The sequence below is a fragment of the Sphaerodactylus townsendi genome, linkage group LG14 (assembly GCF_021028975.2).
Source record: "Sphaerodactylus townsendi isolate TG3544 linkage group LG14, MPM_Stown_v2.3, whole genome shotgun sequence".
Classification (NCBI taxonomy): Eukaryota; Metazoa; Chordata; class Lepidosauria; order Squamata; family Sphaerodactylidae; genus Sphaerodactylus; species Sphaerodactylus townsendi.
In genome coordinates this window covers 37,536,284-37,560,731 of record NC_059438.1, presented here as the reverse complement: position 1 = coordinate 37,560,731, position 24,448 = coordinate 37,536,284, and the positions used below count along the sequence as shown (strand labels likewise).

The window sequence follows — 24,448 nt, the reverse complement described above, 5'->3', positions numbered from 1 at the left end:
TGGATCCCACCTCTGGATAGCACCTCCTCTTGGTTGGTAGCCTGCCCTGCCCTGGAATCATTGAGAACTGGAATCCTCCGGGAAGTCAAAATTACCTTTCAGACAATCATGAATATTTGGGGTGGGGTTGGGGAGAGCTTATAAGACATTATGGTGATTTTTCTTTCTGTGAATCCTTTGCTGGGGGAGGGGGGGTGGCCTTGGTTAATGTCCCCATATCTCTAAAAAAATACAGCCTTTGAAGAGCACACAGTTGTCAGCATCTTTAAGGAACAAGCTTGAATGAAGAGCTTGCAAAACAGTGTAGGAACAAAAGCCCTTGTTTGGCGCAAACATATCTTTGCAAGATCCAGTAGGAGCCTTGTGGTTTGTGTAGTCACGTACCACCCACCACTAACAATGAATGCGTTACCTTAGAGTAATAGTACATTGATCATATTTTTTAAAATTCATTGCTTTGCTTCAAGTTTTGTTTAAAAATTATAGTTGTAAGTAGACAGTAATCCACTGTTTTAATCCATGACAAGAGGCCCTGAGGCCAGTGTTTTGTAGCTTCCCGTGGTCAGTACATGTCTGTCAGTGATTGCATCAGGGAAAGACAGCTCTCTGATCAACTGATGGGGAGCCGTTCTGCTGCAAGACCTATTTTCAGCATGCCAAAAAAACAGAATGTGGTCAGACGGCTGCTTCCCCACCACCAAAAAACCACCCAGCTCCATTCAGTGGAAGTCTGAGATGCAGCCCTTCTCCTTGGCAAACTGGTTTTCATCAGCAAAGACTCTTTGTGGGGGAAAATTTTCCTATACCATTTGCAGTTGGTACCATGTTTTGTGTAAGCTTGAAAAAAGTGTTGCTACTAATTCCTATGAATTCTGTTAATGAAGATCAACATGGGAGTAAATTTCTCAATTTGGAATGCTGTGATTCCAAAAGGAAAAGGTTGACATCTGGTCACTGGAAGATATTTTAGTTGAAATAGACAGCTCAGCCAGCACTAAGCCTTCAGTTTCAGTATTAATTGTTTACACATGCTGACCATATAGGTCAGCTAATAAGGTTTTGGGGGCACACTAATATTTGCTTTAAAATAACCATATTTTAGAATATCTTGATCATACTATTCTAATGTCAAGAATATTGCATAATTCAGCACCTACAAACACATGCTCCAAATGCTGTGTCTGTGCATAAACACAAAGCATTCTAATTGCGTACAAGGGTGGTTTCCACAAAATAGTCTCTTTCTTATACAGGATTTGTTAAAAAAGTGCCACCAGTGTGTGGAAACCATCGTGAAGGCCAAGGACCAGCAAGCTGCTGAAGCAAACAAGAATGCCAGCATCCTCCTGAAAGAGCTAGATTTGGAAAAGGTAAGGGGTAGGCTGACGTTCCACAAATGCTGCAGGGCTGCACTCCCCCTCCCTGAGCATTCAGCCTTTACTCATAGGTGTCAAACTTGCACCCCTCCAGATGTTATGGACTACAGTTCCCATCATCCCCTGCCAGCATCATGCTGGCAGGGGATGATGGGAACTGTAGTCCATAACATCTGGAGGGGCGCAAGTTTGACACCTGTGCATGAGTTTATGTGATGTGATAGATGCAAGAGAAGGATGAAGTAATCAAGATCTGAATGAGTTATTCATTTTTTGGAGCCGTCTGCTGTTCCACACCTGTGCCCATTTGGCAGGTGTCAGTAAGAGACCTTTGAGCCAAATAGAGTTGAGAAGCCTAATGCCCCATCCCCATAAACTCTCTTTCTGGGGTAGAGAGCAGCTCTTGCATTCTCTCTCTCCTGCCCTTTCACTGGGTTGTCATAATAGTAAGGTATTCCCATATGATGGCAACCGTTTATGTTGCCATCTGATGAGGATGCCTGAAGACTGTTTCATTTGGTATTTTCTCCATGATCCCTCTTTGCTACCCAAAGTTTTAATTGCTGTTTTTGTGTGTAATAGTTTTAATGATGTGTTTCCTTTGTTGTAATGGTTTTAAACAAGTGTTTTTATTATATGTTTTTAATTTGCTGTCTTTCTTGGTAGTCCTTACAAGGACAAAAAGACTGTCTAAATTTTATTAAATTAAAAATAAACAGGTAGCGATTAGGCAGAACACACAATTGTGGCGTGAAATGACTTTTGAATTGCCAGAACAAAAAGAGTAGGTAGTAGAAATGTTTCATTCTGTGCACACATGTGCATGAAAATAAAATCACAAGTAATAAGAGCTTACATAAGACATTCTTTAAGATTGATCACTGAAAGCAGGTGTATATAGGAAAGTGGGTGTATATAGGGAAGGGTTGACCTCCAGTTGCATTACACACGACAGGGTTGAGTTAAACAATTTCCTTGAGATATTAGAGAATGAAATTGTGCTCATGTCATCCATGAACACCTGAAGCTCCAGAGTTGGACACCCCTGCATTAGAATATGTCTGCCAGGACTCACAAGCTGAGGAGAGGTTGAGCTGTATAATGGTAGTTAGTGTTTTTAATTAGTTAAGAAGAAATGTCAATTTAGAGCAAATAATGTAGAAATTCTGGGTTGGCTTGTGTGATGAGTGACTAGCTAGTTTTGGAGCTCGTTGGAAAGTTTGTTTCATCACCATACCACTGCAACTTTCAGGCATTCAAATAAAAAAATTTGTTTGACATTGGCATGCAGTCATTTAAACAGCAGTTTGTTTTTCCAGTCTCGAGAAGAGAGCAGGAAGCAGGCTCTCGCAGCAAAGAGAGAGAAGAGGAAGGAAAAGAGGAAGAAGAAGAAAGAGGAGCAGAAGCGAAAACAGGAGGAAGATGAAGAGAACAAGCCGAAGGAAACATTAGAACTGCAGGATGAAGAAGATGAAGAGGAGAATGATGATGATGGTGAGGGACTCCTTTGCCCCTCCCCTTTCTGCTTAATAGATGAAAGCTTTGTTTAGATGATGGGCAGTGGAATCTACCAGGGGGCAGTTTCGCGGTGGCCAGAGAAGGCACAGTTATGCTGCCTCCAAAAGGGATTCAGGCGGCGCAGGAAGCAAAACAAACAGCAGAAAGGCTGTCCTGAAAAGGCTGTCTTGAAAAAAACAAAAAACCTATGTAGTCCAATGGGCTGTGCTACACTTTTAGCTGGGGTGTGTCTGCGCTAGCCAGAGGGGGCATTCCCTGGCCAAAAGGCCACAGGAAGCTGATTCAAGTCGACTCCACCTCCTGAACGTCCCCATCACACCAGTATGGGCTCCTGCACTGGAGCAACACAGCACACCAGTAGCTTCCACATTTGGCAGCCATGTAGTAGTGCCCTGCTTGCTGGCATTAGTACCCTTCGTGCCAGCTTATTTGCCCCTTATGCCAGTGTATGGGGTTCGAGCATCGGCACACCCTTTTACCACTCTTATGACTCTTTCCTCCCCCCACCTTGATTGCACACCGACTTTTCTAATTTTTGTTAAAGTTTAGAACTTATCCAAACTGCAAAGCAAAAATCATTATTTTCACCTGGCTTGCTAATGTATTGTAGAGACATTGTGCAAGAAAGTACTACTTCTTGGAGGTGTCAGGCTATCAGTTTTGCATACATTCCCATCACAGTTTTGCATACATTCCCATTCATTCCTTATTACCCTTCCTTTCCATATATGTCCTGTTTCCCCACCCCTCAAAATGAAATTTAAATATTTATCTCAATGGCAAGTCCCTTGGGGGGTGGAAACCTGACCCATTTGCTTTTGTTACTTGGAAGTACCCTAAACATTGATTGCACTATGTTTTTTTTGTTTTGTATCCTGCTCCTGTAACCAGTCGACTGCACAACTACCTTTTGTTTGAAACATCTCTGACCATTGCCCCTCTTATAGCTAGAACAGTTGTAGCGCCACAGTTTCTCATGACTCTCAGGCGGATTCAGCACGGGCCCAAAACAGCGGTGTGAAAACTATGTAAAATGGTTTGAAACTGTGTAAAAGGGTTTACACCATTTTCACACCGCTGTTTGGGGCCCGTGCGGAATCCGCCTCAATAAGAAGCTCTGAGCAGTCTAGGAGGAGTCTACACTGCAGCTCCTCCCACTTGTGCGAAGTCATCTCCCGTGACTTGGTGATACAGGAATAGCTAGTGCTATGTCAGGTGTCATGTCGCCAGGACAGTGGAAAATACCAGCCTGTAAAATCATTTTTCTAAACACTCTTTTCCCCTGAAGCGTTTAACTCTTCATTCCTGAGTGAAAGTGATCCTAGATACATAGTTCACATTCATCCCTCTTTACCCTTACCTGCTGCATCTGTCCTTGGATCTTGCCTAACTTGTTACTTTGATGGTATAGTTAGCAAACGGAAGAAAACCAAACAGGCACTTCCAAAAGTAACAGGATTAAAATAAAGGCTTCTTACTTAGAATCATCGAGTTGGAAGAGACCACAAGGGCCATCAAGTCTAACCCCCTACAATGTAAATCAAAGCACTCCTGACATATGTTCATCCAGCCTCTGTTTAAAACCCTCCACAGAAGGTTTTTGCATTCCTCTTTGTAAAGTGCTTTTTAAATAGCTCAGGCCTCCAAAATTCTTGTCATCTTAAAAAAAAAATTCTTGGACATGATGAAGCACTGCAGATTTGAAACTCTTTTCTGAATGACTGTTATTCTGGCTGATAACTGGAATCTACGTGGTATTCCTTTTCTGTTTCAGTGGATCAAGAAGTTCCTTTGGAGCCTCCAAGTGCAACTACAACTACAACTATTGGAATATCAGCAACATCAGCTACTTTCACAAATGTATTTGGGAAGAAAAGGGCCAACGTGGTGACAACGCCCAGCACAAACCGGAAAAACAAGAAGAATAAAACAAAAGACACTCCGCAAAATGTGCAGATCATTTTGCCAGATCAGCATATAAGTCTAGCACAGCAAAAAGCAGATAAAAATAAAATCAATGGCGAGCCACGGGGCGGCAGTGCTGGCGGGAACAGCGATTCTGACAACTTAGACAGCACAGACTGCAACAGTGAGAGTAGCAGTGGTGGTAAAAGCCAAGAACTGAACTTCACAATGGACACGCACTCATCAGGCGACAGGCGGTACGCCTCCGTGCTCCTCCCTTCTCAGGAAGACAAGACCAACGCCATGGCTTCCAAAGTGCAAACCAGGTAATTCTTGAGCTTGTTTCCCACTTGGGCCTAGTTAAAGCATGCTACCTTGAGAGCCTTTGTCAGTCTCTGGCACTGGCTTTCTAGCATCAGTTTTCATTTTGTATTTAAAAGCAGTTCAGAAGCTACTACTAAAACATCATTGCACCACAGCCTCTATCCAACCATGCTCATGGTATTCTTTTTGTGCACCTCATGAATGAGCCTGAACCACGTTCTCACCTACTGTGGATTCTTCCAGGTCTCCATAGATGTCACATCATTGATTAAAAGTTAGTTGCCAAACAAATCAAGTGCACTATCCTTAAATCTTTGTGACAGGGTACTCTAATGAAAATCGTGATGGGCACATGGCCACTTGGACCTGCTGATGTTGCTTGGGTCTGTCCTGTGCCTTTGCAGGTCCCTGGATAAACAAAACACAATAATTTGGTCAGATGTGCCCATGAACCAAATGTTGTGTCTGTTAAGGGTTTAATATCCTGTCATCTATAGTGTTCTCAGTTTGAAAATGCAAGTTTTAGAGGTGATCATTTGTTAAATAAGATCACTTCTGGTTTCATAGAAAGCAAATGTAGCATTAGCATTTATATGATCTATGTTCATACTTGTTGTAAAGAGATCTGGTTGTGTATGTAGCTGTGAACGCTTCCTTCAGAATGCAGTTCCAGCATCTTGCATGTGATGAAAAACTAGTTACCAACTTCTGGTTTGCCCTTGATGAATGCAACTGTTAAGCCGCCCCCCACACACACACACACACAAAGTAAAAAAAGAAATCTTTGCTATTTGCTTATTTATCCCTAATTAAGTGTGTGAAGGCTCTGTTTCCTGTAAGAAGTATACATTGCATTCTTGTGAGTGAGCATTTTGGATGTAGGATAATGCCAGTTAAGAGCCCCATGGCGCAGAGTGGTTAGCCACAGTCCAAACTCTGTTCGTGACCTGAATTTGATCCTGACAGAAGATGGATTTAGGTAGCCAGCTCAAAGCTGACTCAGCCTTTCATCCTTCAGAAGTCGGTAAAATGAGTACTCAGCTTGCTGAGGGTAAATTATAGACAATCGGGGAAGGCGGTGGCAAACCAACTCTGTAAACTAAGTCTGCCTAGTAAACATTGAGATGTGACATCCTCCCATGGGTCAGTAATGACCTGATGCTTTAATTTTTGATACCTGCTGAGCACTTGGGGCATCCTACTAAAAGTATTGTTCGTTCAAACCACTGCCCATTACTGGAGCGAGATTCAAGTCCAGTAGCACCTAAGAGACCAACAGCGTTTTCAAGGTATAAACTTTTGAGAGGCAACGTGTACTTCATCAGATGCAAGTCAGAATGGAGATCCTGGAGTCCTTCTACTCCAGGCAGAAGGTGGGCAGGGTACAGAGATGCAGTACAGAATGTAATCCGTTTTATATCTTTATTAGCTTGGTCTCCAAGGTGCTGCTGGACTCAAATGTAGCTCTTCAACTGTACACCAGCTGAGCCCTCTGAAACTATTCTCATTATTGGGTAACTGTTTGTTCAGTATTTGATGCAGTATTTGAAGAAGAGCCTGTGTTGAGAATTTAGTAGTGAGAAATTAATAATCCCACTTTATCCCTAGACTCGAAGGTGAAGCAAATCCGAATTCATTATCAGCAACTTATAAGTCTGTGTCCCTGCCTTTAACGTCTCCAAACATAAAATTGAACCTGACTAGTCCAAAAAGAGGACAAAAAAGAGAAGAGGGGTGGAAAGAGGTAGTAAGAAGGTAAGTTTCATGAAATCTGATTTTTTAATGTGAGTATATGAAGTTATCATGTAGGTCATTTTGCTAATCTCCCATATGTGGGATTGCACCGAGACCATGAAGAAGAAAGTTTGCTTAAATGTAACTGATGTTCATAGATTGGATACCTGTGCAGTCTCATAACTCGTCCTCTGTACTCACTAGTGATATCAGTTAACTTGAGGATTTGTGAGAGCTAGCAGAGGTGTAGTCCCTTCTGTAGGTAAGGCCACTTAAGCACCAATTATTGGGCTAGAACCATAAAACTTTCTGGAGTTTTTATCTGCATCAGTGGAGAACCTGTGTCTGTATGCATGGATGATCACTTGTAGGATTTCAGTTACAGGTAAGCAGGTTGTATACCAGGGCAAGCACTACTGACTCACCTGCCCTCCCTCGCCCCCAACTACCCAGAGAGTTCAAGGGTCATTGTGCCTTTCAACACTGGGCTATTGGCCAAGTCTAGCTTTAAACTGCAGAGTTTAAAGTTCAACCTATCCAGGTTGTTCTCAGTGTCTGACTGAGCAGTTACTGTGCCTGACTTCAGCTTTATACTGCTGGCTCTGCCCCACCTCTGCCCCCACCAAGCTCCACCTCCAAAGGCAAAGCAACTGCTCAGCTTGATGCTGACTGCAGCCTGCAGTTTAAAACTCAACCCAGCCAGGCAGAGCTCAGAATTGAACAGATGTGCCCAACCCCCAAATTCCATGTGGAGTTTGGGGCAGGTTGAGCCTAGTTGAATGCTGAGTCTGGCTGAGTTCAGTGTTCAGCTGTGCACCATGGGGAATTTGGAATGGGGCGCAGTTCATTGATAGCCACTCGAAGGCTGCGGGGCAGGTTGGCACCCCCTTAAAGATCAGTGTCGCCCAGGGCAGGTGCTCTGCCTTGCCCCGCCCTAGATATCCTCTGCATGTAAGCAACCTTTTTTAATAGAGGAGTGTTTGTTTTTTAAGTTTAGAGTTGGGATTCAAACCCACATCCTGGTCTAGCTCCCTCAACCACTACAACATGCTAGCTATCAATCTAAACTTCAGTCTCTCTGAAGGTATGTCTTGGAAGAGTTAAATTCATTTAAATCCTGTTGAAATGGTTGTTACCCTGATGTCCACATAGGCTATGTCTGTATTGAACCGAAGATTGTTTTCTTTGTTAGATTTGACACATTGATTTTGTCAGACTTGCTAGTGTTTTATATAGTTTTTGCAAAAAAGAAAAATAGTCTTTCCTGGTTTAGACCAGGGAATGGTCTTGGAAAGTCTGCTGCTGTTCTACCTGTGAATCTAAGGCCCTTTCTGCACGGGCGCTGAGCAGGAGTGCATTGGCATAAATTATGCCGATGCACAGGCTGTGCCTTCCCCAACCAGCTTACCTGCTCCTTCTGGCTCCCGTCGCGTTGTGTAGGCCAGGGGACACACCCTCCTGGCCAGAGCAATGGCTCTGGTGACGGAGGCCAGGGGGGCATGTCCCCTGGCCTCCACTACGCGGCGGGAGCCAACAGGAACAGGTAAGCTGGCTGGGGAAGGCGGGAGGGAAATGCCGCCTTCCACCCACTGCCGTTCACATGGCAGCAGCTGGAAGGCGCCACTTTTGAAAAACCTCGCTCATGGAGCAAGGTTTAAAAGGGGCATTTCCGTGCCACCTTGGTGGCATGCCTGCTGTGCAAACACCTCCCCAGGGACAGCATTTTTGCCATCCCTGGGGCACTCTATTCCACCTGTGTGGAAAGGGCCTAAGTGTCTCTGGAATTAGCCAATATCTGTTTCTGGGCCCTTGTAGGAAGCATGGGATCTTAGTGTAACAAATAGAATGAAAGAAATAAGAGAGCTTTACTGGGGTGTTGTGTGCTTTCCTTCGACAATACAAGAGAGTTTTAACTTGCTGAGATTATATGGTTAGGACTCTTTCTACTTCTTACCAGATTTCAAATCAATTTTGTTCTGATCCCAAATCAGCAACCAAAAATAAAAACAATAACTCTTACAAATCAGCCATACAAAATGTATTGTCAGTGAAATATTGATTCATATAACGATAAAATTATTACCAATGAGCCCTTTCTTCTGCCTTATTTTGCATGTTGTAGTGCAAAATTTTGCTGCCTTATAGAATGTTTCAGCAGCACTATCAACAAGAAGAAGATAAACTTAAAAATGGTTTGTTCTACCCGGAAATTTAGACAAAATTGGAGTAATATATCTAATAGGAATATTCTGATAAAAGCAGCAGTGTTACTTCTTAGCAGTTGGCAAAGAAATGTGTGAACATGTTCTGTTTCCTCAATAATGTAAATGTCTCTTCTTCTCTTGTCAGGCAAGTAGGCAGAGTTTTGAAGGACCCTTCGCCTGGCAGCACTCTGCAACCAACACAAATTGAGCAGTTTCAGCTTCAAAGAGGAGGGCGCTGCTGTTCAGGAGCAAAAAGGTATTCCCTTCCCCTCCCCCAAGTTATTAAAAAGTGGATATGGTGGCATGAAGAGTCTGTCAGTGAGGTGGTGATTGGGGTCAGTGTGATTTTTAAAGAATGCAATGGACTGTTAGATACAGGAAGCAAACCATGCCCAAAATAGCATTTAGGGAAATATTTATATATTAAGGTTATAACACTGGGAAATCTCTGTAATACAACAATAGGAAATCCTTATCATTTGTACTGGGTTTTTATTCCTGTGAGCCAGTTTGGGAGCCAATTTTGGTTGAAAAGCAGGATTTAAAAACATTTTTTTAAAAGCAATGTCTCTTGTATAACAAATTCCTATTGGTCAAAGACCAGCAGAAGTGGTTGCGGTGATATCTTAGGGTGTGCAATCCACAGATTATCCTGCCTTAAGTGTTTTCTAGAGCTCTGCTTTAGTTCTAAAGCTCAATTTGCTCATCACAAATAGCCATAAAACCAAAAAGAAGCATAACTAATGTTCAGAATTTGACACCCATTGTGTGTATTACATATATATATATTTGAAAACTTTGCCATGTGTAGAATATCTTGCTTGTGGAAACAGTCTCTCTCCTTTGGTTAAGGAGGGTATCCTGAAGGCAGGCAATCCTTCCTACTTGTCCCAGCAGGCAGACCTTACATTACGTTCCCTTACTAAGTCATTTAGCATGTCATATGCCTGGGTGTAGATCTACTAAGAGAATTTTCAGATTGACTTTAAACCTAAATGAATAAATCAGTGTGCTGGCCAATCATACAGCTATATTTTAGCTCTTCTAGGGGAAAAGGCTACCTCTACAAGATAATAATAGTTAAGGAATTATTAAGTCAGAATAATCATTCCCAAATTAAAAGAAGAAATGCCCAGACAAGTGTATATGCAATGGCTTGTATCCTACTACTCTGGTTAACAAAGTCTACAGTCAGCCTCCAATTACTCTTCTGCTGGAGTATGAGTTACTAACTAGCAGCACAATCCAGATGGGACAGGGGGCTTTCTGTGGTAGTGGGAGACCATGCTGCCAAGGCACCACCATGCCCCCTCCAGTAGAGCTCTGGGCCGTGGGGCAAAAAAAACCCCAACCTCACTGCTGCCCGGAATGCTCCATAGGGAAGAATAAATTTTTTTAAATAATTTTTTATTGTATCATTTGAATTTTACAATCTATAGTAATTTCCTTCTTCATACATTTTCAAACGATACTTTTTCCCCCTTTTCTCCCTCCCCCCATTATTTCTTCTTCATAGTTTTGTCACACAAACAGCAGTAAGTTCATTCTCTGTAGCCTCTTCTCCCATATTTCTTCATTGACTCGAGCTTCTTTCATCCAGTCCACGTATATTATCCATATCTTCAAAATTTCATTCTGTTTATCTTGCCATGTCTTATTTTTGGTTAATATATGGAAAATATCAATTGTCACTTGTTCCCAGATATATTCTAACCCATTTCTGAAGTGTCCATTTTTTCTTTTCTTTCCAGCCCAAGGCTATTGTTGCATCTGCTGCTTTAATCATTATTTTATACATATAACTATATTGTTTAACCACCCTTCTGTCTTCCATTGCACCCATGAACATTAAGTCATTATTTAAATCAATGTTTATCTGGGAAGAATGAATTATGTTATGTGTTATTGTGGCATAAGTACCGGTCTGTGCCAGAGGCGTTCCCAGGTCAAAAGCCCAGTGGAAATCAACTAAGGTGCCACTTGTGCCAGTGGGATGGGCAAATACACCAGCATGGCCCAGTACCGATTCTAAGAATCCCCCCCACATCTGGATTGGGCCGTAAGAAGAAATATTTCCAGTATTGTTGTGGAAACATTTGAAAGAGTTCATAGAATATCATAATGAAAGTCATTTGTTTCCCTTGGATGTGATAGTTTGACGAACATCTCAATAGATGTGCACACTGTAGTGATATCAATCTGTTTAATACAAATAATCCTCTGTCGTTTACATCCTTGTCGTTTAGGTCAAAAAAACTCTCTGTCCCAGCGTCGGTTGTGTCCAGAATAATGGGAAGAGGCGGGTGCAACATCACGGCAATCCAGGATGTCACGGGTGCCCACATTGATGTGGACAAGCAAAAAGATAAAAATGGAGAAAGAATGATCACAATAAGGTAATGTGTAATAATCTTGTCCCTAAACCTCACATTTTCTTCAAACGGACTTAAGTTGTGCTGAACTGAGACGTGCATTCCAGAGGTGACACCTCTTTCTCTGTTTCAGAGGTGGAACAGAATCAACGAGGTATGCAGTGCAACTTATTAATGCCCTCATTCAGGATCCTGCAAAGGAGCTTGAAGACTTAATTCCTAAAACGCACATAAGAACACCTGCTTCCAGCACCAAATCAATCCATTCAAATTTTTCATCTGGCGTCAGCACTGCTTCAGCTTCAAACAAAAATTCATTTCCTCTCGGGGCACCATCTCTCGTCACCTCTCAGTCATCAACGCTCTCTACTTTCCAGTCTGCTAACAAGCTAAACAAGAATGTCCCAGCAAACGTGCGTTCTTCCTTTCCCGTCTCTCTTCCCTTAGCTTATTCGCACCCTCACTTAGCCTTACTGGCTGCCCAAACTATGCAACAAATTCGTCACCCTCGCTTACCTATGGCCCAGTTTGGAGGAACATTTTCAAACTCTCCAAATACTTGGGGACCATTCCCAGTGAGGCCAGTTAACCCAGGCAGCACAAACAGCTCTCCAAAGCATAACAGCTCAAGTCGTGTCGGTAACCAGAATGGCAATATTATGCAGTCTGAGTCTACGGGTTTAGCTGCTTCTAGCTGTCCTGGAACTATCCCTTCGGTCGTCGCATCCTCCCAGCCGCTGTGTGTGACAAGTAACCGGACTCCTTCGTCAGTTAGAAAGCAGTTGTTTGCTTGCGTCCCTAAAACCAGTACCATGACGACAGCAATCTCAACTGTGACGACCACATGTAGCACGCTGCCTTCTGCTTCGCCGGCATCTGAAAATACTGGGCATGTTCCCACGTCATTTCTACCTGCCAGCGTTCCACAGGCACAGCCATCTGCACTTAAGACGGACGCTGTTCCTTCTGCCCCAGCTCCCAAAGAAAAGGCATCGACACCTGAACAATCAGTTGGAAGCGCATGCGTGCCATCAGTTGCTGTCAGTGGCAATATCTCAGCTAACAGCAATCCGGGCAGCCTGGAAACCGGCACATCCAGCAGTCCTGCACCTCCAAATAATGTCCAAGACGAGACACTGCCAACCAGTATGTCTGACTTAAGTCCTCCCATATCTATGCCTTTTTCTTCCAGTTCAGAACCCACTCCATTGAGCTTAGCTTCGCCTAGATCAGTTGCTACAGATAATCAGGACAATAATAACTTACCTCAGTTAGCTGTACCAGCACCCAGAGTTTCTCACAGAATGCAGCCCAGAGGTTCATTTTATTCAGTGGTACCAAATGCAAACCTCCATCAAGAACCTCAGTCTATTTTCGTTACAAACGCAGTTCCTTTAACGCCTTCTCAAGGGCCACCTCCGGCAGTCCAGCTCTCTTCGCCCATGAACGTTATGAACGGTTCTCAGATGCATATTAACCCTGCAAACAAAACGTTGCCGCCTACCTTTGGGCCAGCCACACTCTTCAATCACTTTAGTAGTCTTTTTGATAGCAACCAGGTGCCAGCTAATCAAGGGTGGGGAGACTGTCCACTGTCCACAAGAGCAGCAGCAGACCCGTCTTTTACTGTCCAGTCTACGTTTTTGAATAACTCTGTGCTGGGGCATATGGAAAACGTGCATTCTGATAATTCCAAGGCACCAGGATTCCGGCCTCCTTCTCAGAGGGTTTCAACTAGTCCTGTAGGTGAGTTGCTATGGTTCTGTGTGAAAAATAAGGTAGGGATTATGTCACTTGCATGGCTATTTGCCGTACACACTTAGACATGGGTTTTAGTGATCTTGGTCCAAAGGGATCTGAGAACAGAAATCGGTGGTTCTTTCGCTATTCTTAGTACCCTTTTGACATTGGTTCCACTATACAGCATGGGTAAACATAATTGGAGGCTGTAGAAATCAGTGAAGGGTGGGGTGGGGAGACATGCAGCGTAGGATTCACTAACTGCAATGGAATGATGAAAAAAATTGAGCACTTTAAAGATCAAGTTATAGCCCTACTGATTTAAAATGTTTTGAAGTTTTCAGAATTTTTACTCCAGTCCTTTCTTGTTCCTCTATTTGTCTTACTTGGCAGACACACTGGGATATACAGAATACAGGACCCTCTGTTCCTAACAAAATTCCTAACAGACTCCAGCTTCTGATAAGATGAAACAAGAAAAATTGGCCCAACTAGAATAATGACACAAAATGTAGTACAGTAGATTCACTTGCCTTTCTGTAGGCTTAACACTGTTTACTCTCCTTGAGAAGAATCTTCCACAGAACTGTCCCACTAATATTCTGGCAGTTTGAATTGGTACTTAATAATGCAGGTGTGCATTTGGAGGCTCCTCCAAATTCATGGGACGTTCTAGAAATCACATTATTTTGTGTGTAGGTACCATAACTTCTGATGCAGAATTCTGAAAACGGTGCCCACAGTCCTGTGTGGAGGTATTGGAAGGCACTTCAGTACAGGCTTATTGTATAAGCCTGTTGTATCTAACAATATCAAGTAGCAACCGTACCATTCCTTGATCATATTTACTGCAGTCAGAATGTAAACCAAGCTTGCATCAAATTTTGTAAACCAATTTGTAAACCAAGCTTGCATCAAAATGAAGCAAAGCTTTTCAAATATCACACAAATATGCTAAGTTAGCCAAGTTTGTGGACTGATCACTGACTCCCCTCTCTGGCGCTGCATTTCCACCGTTACACAAGCAATAAAATAGCAGTCCTATTAAAAGAAAAAAAATTCATTTGCACCTAACAGAAAATAAAAGTAGCATAAACGGTATAGTTTCAGCAGATAAAGATCTTAAGCAAATACAGCTAAAAGTGTGGGTCATACAATCTAGGTTCCGCTCTGCTAAAGATGACTTGTTCCATTGGCAGAGTAACTTCATGTGCTGATGGAACTTGCTGTCCTTTCCTGAGCAGGTGGATAGAATATAACCAGTTGTCTCCATCTGACACTGAGAACTCATGAGGTGTGCTACCAAATGAGATTTCTGGAAAGTGTGAGTTTTTAAACCATGCCAAACAATCTTGGCTCTAAACAGTACTTAGGATAGGGATAATGGAACCTTATAGATTTTCTAGACCTTTCAAAACAAACCCAGGTGGCTCTGTTGAACTGTCAACAAAATCTGAGCAAAGCCATTTTAATTCTTTTGTTCCTACCTGACTGGCAGATCCAGGGAACAGATAGAACATTTTTCATTTTCATTTTGTAAGCTTTCTTTTGTCTGCCCCAGCAGCAGATTTAAATTGAATCCAGGTAACATGTAAATATGTGTGGGGTCCTTGGTAATTCAGAGAGGTAGAGTTCTGACATTCAGTTACATCCAGCTTTGAGCATGCCGTAACAGTAATGGTGACCTGAAGATTCCTGTGGTGAGCTGTAATTTTAGTTGCTGTAATGCATGCATTTATAATATTGACATCTGGCTGTTGTGGAATTTTTGTGGCTCACCTTGAAGATCACTTGGAATCTTCATGTTGTAGAAACTGCAGTAGTTTGTCTTTTGATTTGAGGAATGAGGTGGCATGAGCATTCTAGACCTGCGTGAAGCAACTATGCTAGTGACTCATGAGTTTGAAAGCAGTGCTTATGGCCTTTAAAGGCACAGTTTCACTACATTTTAGAATCCTCGTGACCCTTTCTAAGGTGATCTCTGAGGATTTTGTTCTGTTTTACATCTTTGAACCATGAATAGAGACCGCTGGGATGTGCATGGGGCAGAACAGGACTTTTCGGCTGCAATTGTGGATTCTGTCTGTATCACGTTCATTGCCTGCCTTGCCATTTGTATGCTAGAGTTAATTAACAGTATTAAAACTTCACTGAATAGTCAGCATAGAGAAGGGATTGGTGACTGTTTCTTTAACCACAGCTACTGCTGAACAGCGAAAAATATCCCAAACTGATCTCTATCCCACAACATGTTCCAAAGTTCTGTGCTGTCCTAGATCCAGACGGAGAAGAGTGCCAGAAATGAAGCCATCACCTAAGCAGCAGAGGGCGAAAACTTAGGGAATAGAAGCTTAAAAAAAACAAAAAAAGGGAAGCCTGGGACCGATCTCTTTTGCAGTCTTTTTCTGAGTCTTCTAGGGAAAACACAACCCACTGTGCTGCAGCCAGCAAGTTACTGGTAGATCCCAAGCCATCTGTTGGCGGCCCTCTTATTGATGTAAAATTCTTTGGCCATCCAAAAGAAGATTTAGGGAACGGCTCTCTTATATTGCAAGCCGTTCGTGTTGGCTGAGCAGGACTGACAAATGGAAGGCATTCCTTTGGATTGGAATGATGTGTTCTAATGAAACATTTGAAAAAGAGATCTGGAGTACCACCAGGTTCTTTTACACCAGGGTTAGCCATGCTGAGCCACATATCTAGACCTCTGCATATTATAGAACTTTGCTTCTACTTATCCAATGATGTTTCCTTTTAATGTCAGTGGTTTAAAGACTTTTCTCTAAGTAGGTATTATCTCTAATAATCCTATCCAACCTGCAACTCTGTAATTGATAGAAAATTTCATTTTTTCTTAGCCTGCTGATGTTAAGAACTGAATTTGGGCTGTGTGTTCTTGTCCTATTAAGGGTCTTTCATTGCATGGAAGTTTAGTATTCTCATAAAAGTCCTATTTTTGAAGCCCACCTAAATCACAGCTACCCTTTTCTGGACATTTTCTGTCCATATTAATAGAAGGCAGAATGCTGAAAGTAATTTGACCTTCCAAACTGGCAGGATTTTTCCATTCAGAAACATTCATTCATGTTACACAGTAGAGGCCAAATTGACCTGCTACTGTCAGATTTTTTTTCTATTCTGTATCATTGAGGGCCCCTTCCGCACATGCAGAATAATGCACTTTCAATCCACCTTCACAATCCAGCAGCAAAATGGATTGAAAGTGGATTGAAAATGCATTATTCTGCATGTGCAGAAGGGACCTGAGTCTTGCACTGTGGCCCAAGGACCACCTATAGTCCTTTATGTATTCACTGTGGTTCCAGAATTCCCAAAGATAGCCATGGAAAAGAACAGTAGCTTCACACACTAGAGATGATTGCCACATTAGCAGGATGAATTCAAAGAGATGGTTCACATGTGCATTCCATCACTTGACTGCAATATCCAATGATGATGTGTGATTATAACACCAAAGAGGACTTTCATTTTTCCTCACATTACTTTAGAATAGTGCCTTTTCAATGAAGCTAGTTTATAGCATCAGATACGCAAAAATCAAATGATGTGCAAATGCACGTGGACCAAGGTCAGAGACACCCTCTGCTATGTGGATGATTCTCCTCTGCCACATATGTTTTTGAGTATTGGTTACAGAGACTATTTGCAGCAGCTGAGTTTTAAGCCTTACAACCATCTCCCCGGTGCTGAACAAGCAAAGGAGAAAAGCAGACCTTCAGTACAGCACCATGTAAGAACATATTCAGAACTGTGATTCTGATTGTGCTTTCTTGCTATGAATTTTAATCAGCTGTCTCCCTGCATTAAATTGTGGTCTCTCTACATGTGTTGGAATGCCACCATTGGACCAAACTGGTGTTACTCTGCCTCATCTTGAGGACAGTCTTGCAGATAACTTTGATTTCTTGGAATACTGTAGTCTGTTTTTGGCTACTGGCTCAGTAAAATCTAAGAAGTGTCCCCACAGTACAGAATATTGACACATGTCTTTTCCTTTCTTACATGTAAATAGGAAAGAATAAAAGCGGAGGATGTAGTGGTTTTCCTGGGATTTTCTAGCAATATGACAGATACATGCCATTGATATTTAGTGGCTTGGAAGCCACACATGACTGTGATATGCTACCCATAGCTCTTCTAAGTACTACTCCCTAATGTGAAACCTGACCCATGTTTCAGGAAACTGGCAAGGCCTTTTCCCAGTGGGACTACAAGGGGGCAGGTACTTCGTAGTTTGAAACAGCTGCCATTGGAGGATGCGTGAGCTGTCAGTCTCGCTGAGCTGCTGGTGTTGTGATGGGCATGGGAGTATAGGGCCCATCCTGTCCATTAACCCCCGCACAAACAGACATTTTCACATCTTCTGCACTTCCATCTTAGCATCTTGGGAGGCCACAGAGAAGAGAGAGTAAAACCACTATGTCAGCCACTTTGGAAGAGATAAAGCTGGCCAAAATGGTTGGGTGGTCTGACTCCCCTTTTCTCATAGCCAGCTTGCTCTCTTCCTGGAACTTTGGCAGTCTCCCTTACCTCACCATAGTACCTCTTGCTCAGTTAAGATACACAAAGGCTGATTAAGGTTCACCCGTTGTGAGAGGCGCCACATAACTTGTGCAGAGGTATGCTGGAAATTTAAAAGATTACTGTTATGATTAATATATATAGCATGAATAGTTTTCTCTTCCATTATTGTGTGTTTGAGGTGATGTGCAGGGCATGAAATAGTCTTGTGGCTGTATTAGTTCACGGTAACTGCAAATGTGGCTCTTCACCACAGATCCTTTTTATTAAATGCTGGTTCATTGTCAAAGGGCAGGTGTTTATCATACTTTGCGTATAAGTCACTGAAATGCAGCCCAGGGTGCAGCATTCTTAAGGTGAGCTGGACAACAGGGCTTGTTTTTCTGATATTGCAATGTCATTTTCTCAGACACAGTTGTATTAATTTCAGGCTATCACTCTCTCTAGATCTATCTATGCTCCTCAAACTCCTCCCTCGTGCACCCATGACAGTTTTCTCGGCAAACATTCTGGAGCTAAGCCATCTCTCAAGGGCCAGCACCGGTTGGGACTCCCAGCTTTAACAGACAGCATTTTTCACCACATCCTTGGACGAGTGCTACAAATTCATGTAGGAGCTCTGTGGGATTGTCTGACTCACTGTTTAGTATGTTACTCTGGACCGTTTTGCTGGTGTCGTGGTACTAAAATAGGGACAGTCATTTTGTGCATTAGCTGGGGCCCTGAAAAAGGCAACTTGATAACATAGGGAACTGATGAACTAGTTAAATAATTGTTACCAAGAATATGGCTGAAGTTATGTGTTAGTTTCTTTAAGCTATATAGTAAAAACTTCAAAAACAGCAAACTAGTCAAAAAAGAGGGGAGGAAGACATTCAACTACAGCAGTCTTGAGAGAGTTTGAGCAGAGGAATAGTGCGGGAGAGGGCTGCTTCGCCTTTCCACTCACTGTTTTACCATGCAGAGTCCTTTTCCAGCTGCACTTTTCTTCCAGAGATGGACAAAGATGGGTGCATGCCTGGAGCTGTAATTCTTCTCAGATTCATTCTCTCAAAGCTGCCTTTTAGAGTAAAATGAGTTTTCTTATTTAGCCCTAAAGTTTTTTATGCCTCTATAGAGGGTGTGAATCTCTCCTTCCCACACCCCAAGTTAAACATATTGGAACATAGATGCGACAGTTGATGAGTAGAATTCAACAAGCTGTTCCTTAGGTGAAAATGGGAGCAGGAAGTGGTCCCTTTTGACCTCCCCCCAAAAGTGCTGGGGACCTGCATGAACAAAACATATGTGGGTTGGGAGCTGTAATAAGGAGACCCAAGATAAGATTGATTGGAAAAGTTGACTGGATCCAAAATATACCTTTGACTGCAATCCTAAGGACATTTTCCTGGAAGTCAGCCCCACCAAGTATCATGGGTCTTCTGAGTAGACCTGCTCATGCTTGCTCCTGTAGAAAGTTAAAGCTTCTATACTTGAGGAATATAAGAACGCAGCTTTGGATTTTGGGAATTGTGATAGCTCCTCTACTTAAAAGGCAGAAAAGGACGAGCTGCTGCCGCCACTGCCTGTCTCCCTTTATTCGTTCTCTCTTTCACCCTGGTGGCTAATTTTTCTTTAAGAGTTGAGAAGGAAAGAAGGAAAATTAGCTGAATGGCAGCTCTTGTCTTGAGCTGTGTATTTGTGGTTCAGTTTCCTAAGGTGAAAAATGTACCTCTCCTAGCTGAGGTTCAGGCATGCAGAAATGGTGTTCGGTAATTATGTTCAAACTGAGCATGACCTTAATGATTGTCCACGGAGCCTTCTGATTCCCATGTGTATGTGGAATAAGCATAGAACCCCTGGAAGAGATCCTACAGGCAGTGCAGAGGTCTTAAGGAGCTGGGATGAGACAATCTTCCCCATTCCTGGAGAGGAATCACTTCCTCTGAGCCAAGATTTTTGTCTCAATCCTTAATGCAGCGGTTGAGGAAACTGCATGTCATGTGTAATAAAGCAAGAGAACTGTTTTTTCATCAGGTGAATCTCCTATTCCATCAGTTTCCTCGGGATCATCTTCACCCCTTTCAGCTGCTTCTGCACCTTCGAACTTGGGCCAGCCAAAATCAGGGAGCGCAAATCAAGACCGAAAGGTGCCTCCACCTATCGGGACAGAGAGACTTGCTAGAATTAGACAAGGAGGCTCTGTCACTCCTACCCCATTGGGAACCAACTTCACAGCCCCGGTTGGCCACAGCGGTATCTGGTCGTTTGGTGTCAACAATGTGTCAGGTGAGTGAGCTTGCATAACGATAATGCGAAAATGAATGGGAATTTGAGGGATAGACAGGAGAGTAAACTGGAAGAGAGAATGAAGAGATTCTGAAAGGAATACTGTCGTGAGTTCCTGAGCAGTGCGTTAAGATCCTGTTGCTAAAGCAAAAATTATTTAAATGATGCCTTAAGACCTTTGTAGAAGAAATTTACAGTATACTGGGTTAAGTATGATAAAAATGTATATTGGAGATGTTGAAAAGGAAATAGTAGCATGATATGGCAAACATTAGGTCAGAAGAATAATTTGGACGGAACAATTTCCATCTTCACATCTTGTTGTGTGAATTTGGGTGGGTTGAACTAAATCAGCGAGACACAAGGGCATTTAACTCCCTAATGGCTGTGAGATGAGTTTTGTGTCCTTGTCGCTGATCTCTAATGAAGTACCCTTATCTCTCTAGAAGGCTTGTCAGGTTGGTCTCAGCCTGTCATGGGAAATCATCCAGTGCATCAGCAGTTATCGGACCCAGGCACCTTTTCCCAGCATCAGCCAATGGAGAGAGATGACTCCGGGATAGTGGCTCCCTCAAACATTTTCCAGCAGCCTATGCCAAACAGCTTTGTGGATTTCCCTAAAGTATGTTTCAGATGTTTTCCTGTTTTAGAAGTGCGAAAGGAACAGACAGATTTGTGCAGTAGTTAAGATATTGACCTAGATCTTGAGGAAGCCAAGGTTCATATCAACACACCAACAACTCTGAAGCAGATTAATGACTTCAGACCATTAATTGTTTCTCATCCCTAACCTGTGCCCAGGCTTTGTTAGAATATAATGGGGGTGAGGGGATCATTGTGAATTGCTTGGAGCATCATAAGGAAGGGTGATAAAAATGTAAGCATAGCCCTGAAATTTCCCTTTTTGCTGTTATCTGGTTTGTTCTTTTACCCCAAGTGTACTTGGCTTGAAACTATTTGTGCGGCATATATTAAGCTCAGTTGCTTCTCAAGGTAGTGTTGGTCTTCTGCTCCGTAAGCACCAAGGCATCTCAGTATTTGCCATTCCTTCCAGAATTGCAAGCTTAAGTTTCCCTGAAATAAAAAAAATCTTCTGATATTTAATGTCATGTGTAACCAAAAGGTTATTATTTGGATATAGTATCCCAAGTTGACTTCAATAGGATATTACATATAATTCCAGCTGTTGATAACTGCGATTGTGTGTGTCGGGAGCTGTTCTTATAAACTACCACAGGTTTCAGAAATTCTAGAAAAATCAGATTTTTTTTTGTTAAGGAGGAGGAATTTATTTGGAAGGGAAAACCAATAGAAATATTTGCTTCATGTAAATGTGAGCAAGTTTCCATCTTCTGCTGGGTAGAGTTAGAAAAGTGTTGAGGCAAGATGTGCCATAATTGCATGAAGGAAGTCAAGCGGGTACTTTGCTAGAAGAGGCGTTTCCAACCTAAAAGGTGTTCGATCAGTGATGGTGAATCTTTACGAGACCGAGTGCCCAAACTGCAACCCAAAACCCACTTATTTATTGCAAAGTGCCAACATGGCAATTTAACCTGAATACTGAGGTTTTATTATAGAAAAAACGGTTGGCTCCAGGGCGCGCATTACTCAGGAGTAAGCTTGGTGGTAATCGGTGGCTTTGTTTTGAAGCACCTGTGCAACATTTTGAACGGATGAATCACGACCCTAAGAGGGTTTACTCAGAAGCAAACCCCATTGCCAGCAACCGAGCTTACTCCCAGGTAAAGGATCATGCCTTTGTTCATCCCATGAAAATCAGTAGGGTTTAACACCTCTTAACAGGGTTACCTACACTGCTTCCTCAAAACTAGGTCTTAGGTTTAATGCTAATAATCTCCCTGAAATAATTACACTATTATCACATGACGAACTCTGTGCACGCGTGCCCACAGAGAGGACTCTGAGTGCCACCTCTGGCACCCGTGCCATAGGTTCGCCACCACTGTGTTAGGTTGTAGCTTTCAACGAGATGTAGAGATATGTAAATGTGTGTTTCTAATTTAGGACTTTCTAAGTTGACATGCCTAAGTACTCATGAAACTTTTGTTGCAAATCGGATTCCTTTTTCTGTTTTAGGCCCTACCAATTTCCATGTACGGAGGCACTATAATACCTTCCCACCCTCAGCTAGCTGATGGACCAGGTGGCCCTCTCTTCAACGGACTGCATACTCCAGACCCAGCATGGAATCCCATGATAAAGGTTGTCCAAAACTCAACAGAATGTACTGATGCTCAGCAGGTGCAGTAATTCCTTCCTTCTGTTTGTTTTTTAAGTTTCAAGTTTTTGCCTTAAGCAGTAAAATTTTACAACAGTCATTGAGGTCTTCAAGTCTCATGTTATGTTTTCGTAGATAATTTTATTTTAGGTGTAGCTTTATACCTACAGAGCATGCTTACCCCTTACAGCCAGTGGAATTGCATGGCATCTTCCAGAAAGTACTGAAAATTTATATTGCAATCCTGTACCATGTCATACTCCATGTGTTCTAAATACTGGGGTCAGTTGTGTCCCACTGTTTTAGCACTCCCCTTTATTTCTTTAAAAATTAAAATTAAGGAAAACGGCAGAATGATATTGGAGTACGATTGATTCCACTAGAATAAATGGCAAAATAAAAGCACTGTGTGATCATGCTGAATTTACGCTGTTACAACACCTTTGTATTGGAAGATTTTCACTAGAAGTACTTGGAGATCAGTTGTACCTCTGCAGGAAAACTTCTGGTATCAGTTTACAAGCTAATCTCAGTATTCTTTACATAACACCTAAGTAAAGTGTGAAGCGTCCAAGCTATTTTTTTTTAAGTTGCAGAGTTGTGTATTTAAATAATCCTATGTTGGCTGAAGGAATCATTTTTTATTTCTTCCATTGGTTTTTATGGTAGTTCTCTAAATTGCTGTAGCTAAGGTTTCTGCTGCTTGCAGTCTGAACTGCGATGGGATCATTTTTGGGTCCCCTGAAAGTAAACTGCTGTTGAAGTGAAAATTTGTTTTGTGACCAAATTCTGCACGTTTTTTAGGATGGGAGGTAACTTATTAGACAATAAAGTCTTGACAGCTATAATGTTTCAGTGTAGGTGACAGGTTATGCTGTTATGCTGTTAGGGATTAATCATAGTATCTGTAAAAATAACACTACATTTATTATAGTAAGAAGCAGTTATGATGTGGGGGGCGGGGCAGTTCAGTCCCAGTAGATTTACTGTTGGGCTTTAGTGTTTACGTTGTGAGATACTATTGACCCCAGTAGCTTTGTGTTGCAATTGTATTTCTTTTCAACAAATAAAGTAATTTTATGTTAAACTGGAGTCATTTTTCAAATCAAATTTGTTTTCCAGTCGTGGCTTATTTGGCGTATAACCTTCCCCAAGTAGGTTTTTAAGATGGGAAGCAGAACTTTCTAAATTGGTTGTTCCGGTGGCTTGATTTCATGAGCTTGTGGTTCCTTCCAAGAGGGAGGACACTAATGTGTGTCGGTGGATTCTGCCTTGAAGGGACAGCTGCATGTGAGGACAAGATTTTTTTTTAACAGTTTATTCGTCCCATCTTTATTGGAACCAGACTTTAAGCCAGATCTAGTGAGATTTTGGTCCTATTGAATTTATTTGAACCTTCAACTTTTTATGGCGGCATGTAAGCTATACCCTGAAATTTAACTTCCTATATCTGATGCTTCTTCCACTGTAGATTTGGCCTGGCACCTGGGCACCTCATATTGGAAACATACACCTCAAATACGTCAACTGATTTAGGAGGGCCTACCTCTTTTAAGCCTTGTTTGGAGAAACCTATGACCTTGGAAGAACCTGGGAATTTTTTAATGTGCCTAACTAAGCAATTTTTTTCTGTGGGCTGTAACAAGAAAAACTTGTTCGCCTGTTGTGTAAGAACAAATTGAGTTACCTATTCAACTGATTCTGTTCTCCAGTTAGTTTAGCCATTTTGAACTCAATCGGATGAACCTAGTGCTTTTGGCTAAACACTACTGAATGCTACTTGTATGCAGCAGAGAACTAGATGATTACATGATTTCAACCTTTTAGGGTGGTAAATACATGTATAATTGTTTACATACTTAAAAGGAAAAACGTTGAGTAAATTTCATGTCGTATAGTGGCTCTACTTTATGTAGCCTGTATTAATGTGAAATATTTACCTGAATATTCAATAAAAAGATGAACATTAAGTTGTGTGTGGCAATCTTGAGATGAAATACTGCAGATTGTTACTTAGTGTACTGTGGTGGTTCTCATTTCTGAGAATGACCAGACCATACTTTTGTCTAGCTATTTAATACATTTTCAGAATTTGAGAAATTTCCTTCTAAATACTGTTTTCACTACAATTAACTTGTTTAGGTACCCACTACCCAATAGGGACAGATTGAAATAAAGTTGAAGGGCATGTCAACATGCTAGCTAGCTTTACTCACAATTAAAAAA

The 24,448-nt window shown here is 42.0% G+C and overlaps 2 protein-coding genes across 7 annotated transcripts in view; both read left to right on the top strand.

Moving 5' to 3' along the window:
• ANKHD1 (ankyrin repeat and KH domain containing 1) overlaps positions 1-19,882 on the top strand; it is a 117,586-nt gene extending 97,704 nt beyond the window's left edge. For 5 of the 6 annotated variants that reach the window (XM_048515471.1, XM_048515473.1, XM_048515470.1 and 2 more), the window contains 9 exons: positions 1,254-1,370; positions 2,696-2,870; positions 4,669-5,125; positions 6,732-6,878; positions 9,207-9,317; positions 11,308-11,457; positions 11,567-13,179; positions 18,163-18,325; positions 19,732-19,864. In XM_048515471.1, the coding sequence (XP_048371428.1) occupies positions 1,254-1,370; positions 2,696-2,870; positions 4,669-5,125; positions 6,732-6,878; positions 9,207-9,317; positions 11,308-11,457; positions 11,567-13,179; positions 18,163-18,278 (2,886 nt within the window). In that variant the 3' untranslated portion in view covers positions 18,279-18,325; positions 19,732-19,864. Of the gene's footprint in view, positions 1-1,253; positions 1,371-2,695; positions 2,871-4,668; positions 5,126-6,731; positions 6,879-9,206; positions 9,318-11,307; positions 11,458-11,566; positions 13,180-18,162; positions 18,326-19,731 lie in introns of all 6 variants that reach the window. The other variant, XM_048515469.1, reaches the window with a different exon arrangement.
• On the top strand, positions 19,732-24,192 carry LOC125443397 (ankyrin repeat and KH domain-containing protein 1-like). The gene is made up of 4 exons (XM_048515476.1): positions 19,732-19,983; positions 20,433-20,605; positions 22,081-22,245; positions 23,694-24,192. The coding sequence occupies exons 2-4, from the start codon at positions 20,459-20,461 to the stop codon at positions 23,751-23,753; spliced, it is 372 nt and encodes a 123-aa protein (XP_048371433.1). The 5' UTR covers positions 19,732-19,983; positions 20,433-20,458; the 3' UTR covers positions 23,754-24,192.
• Positions 24,193-24,448: the final 256 nt, after the last annotated feature.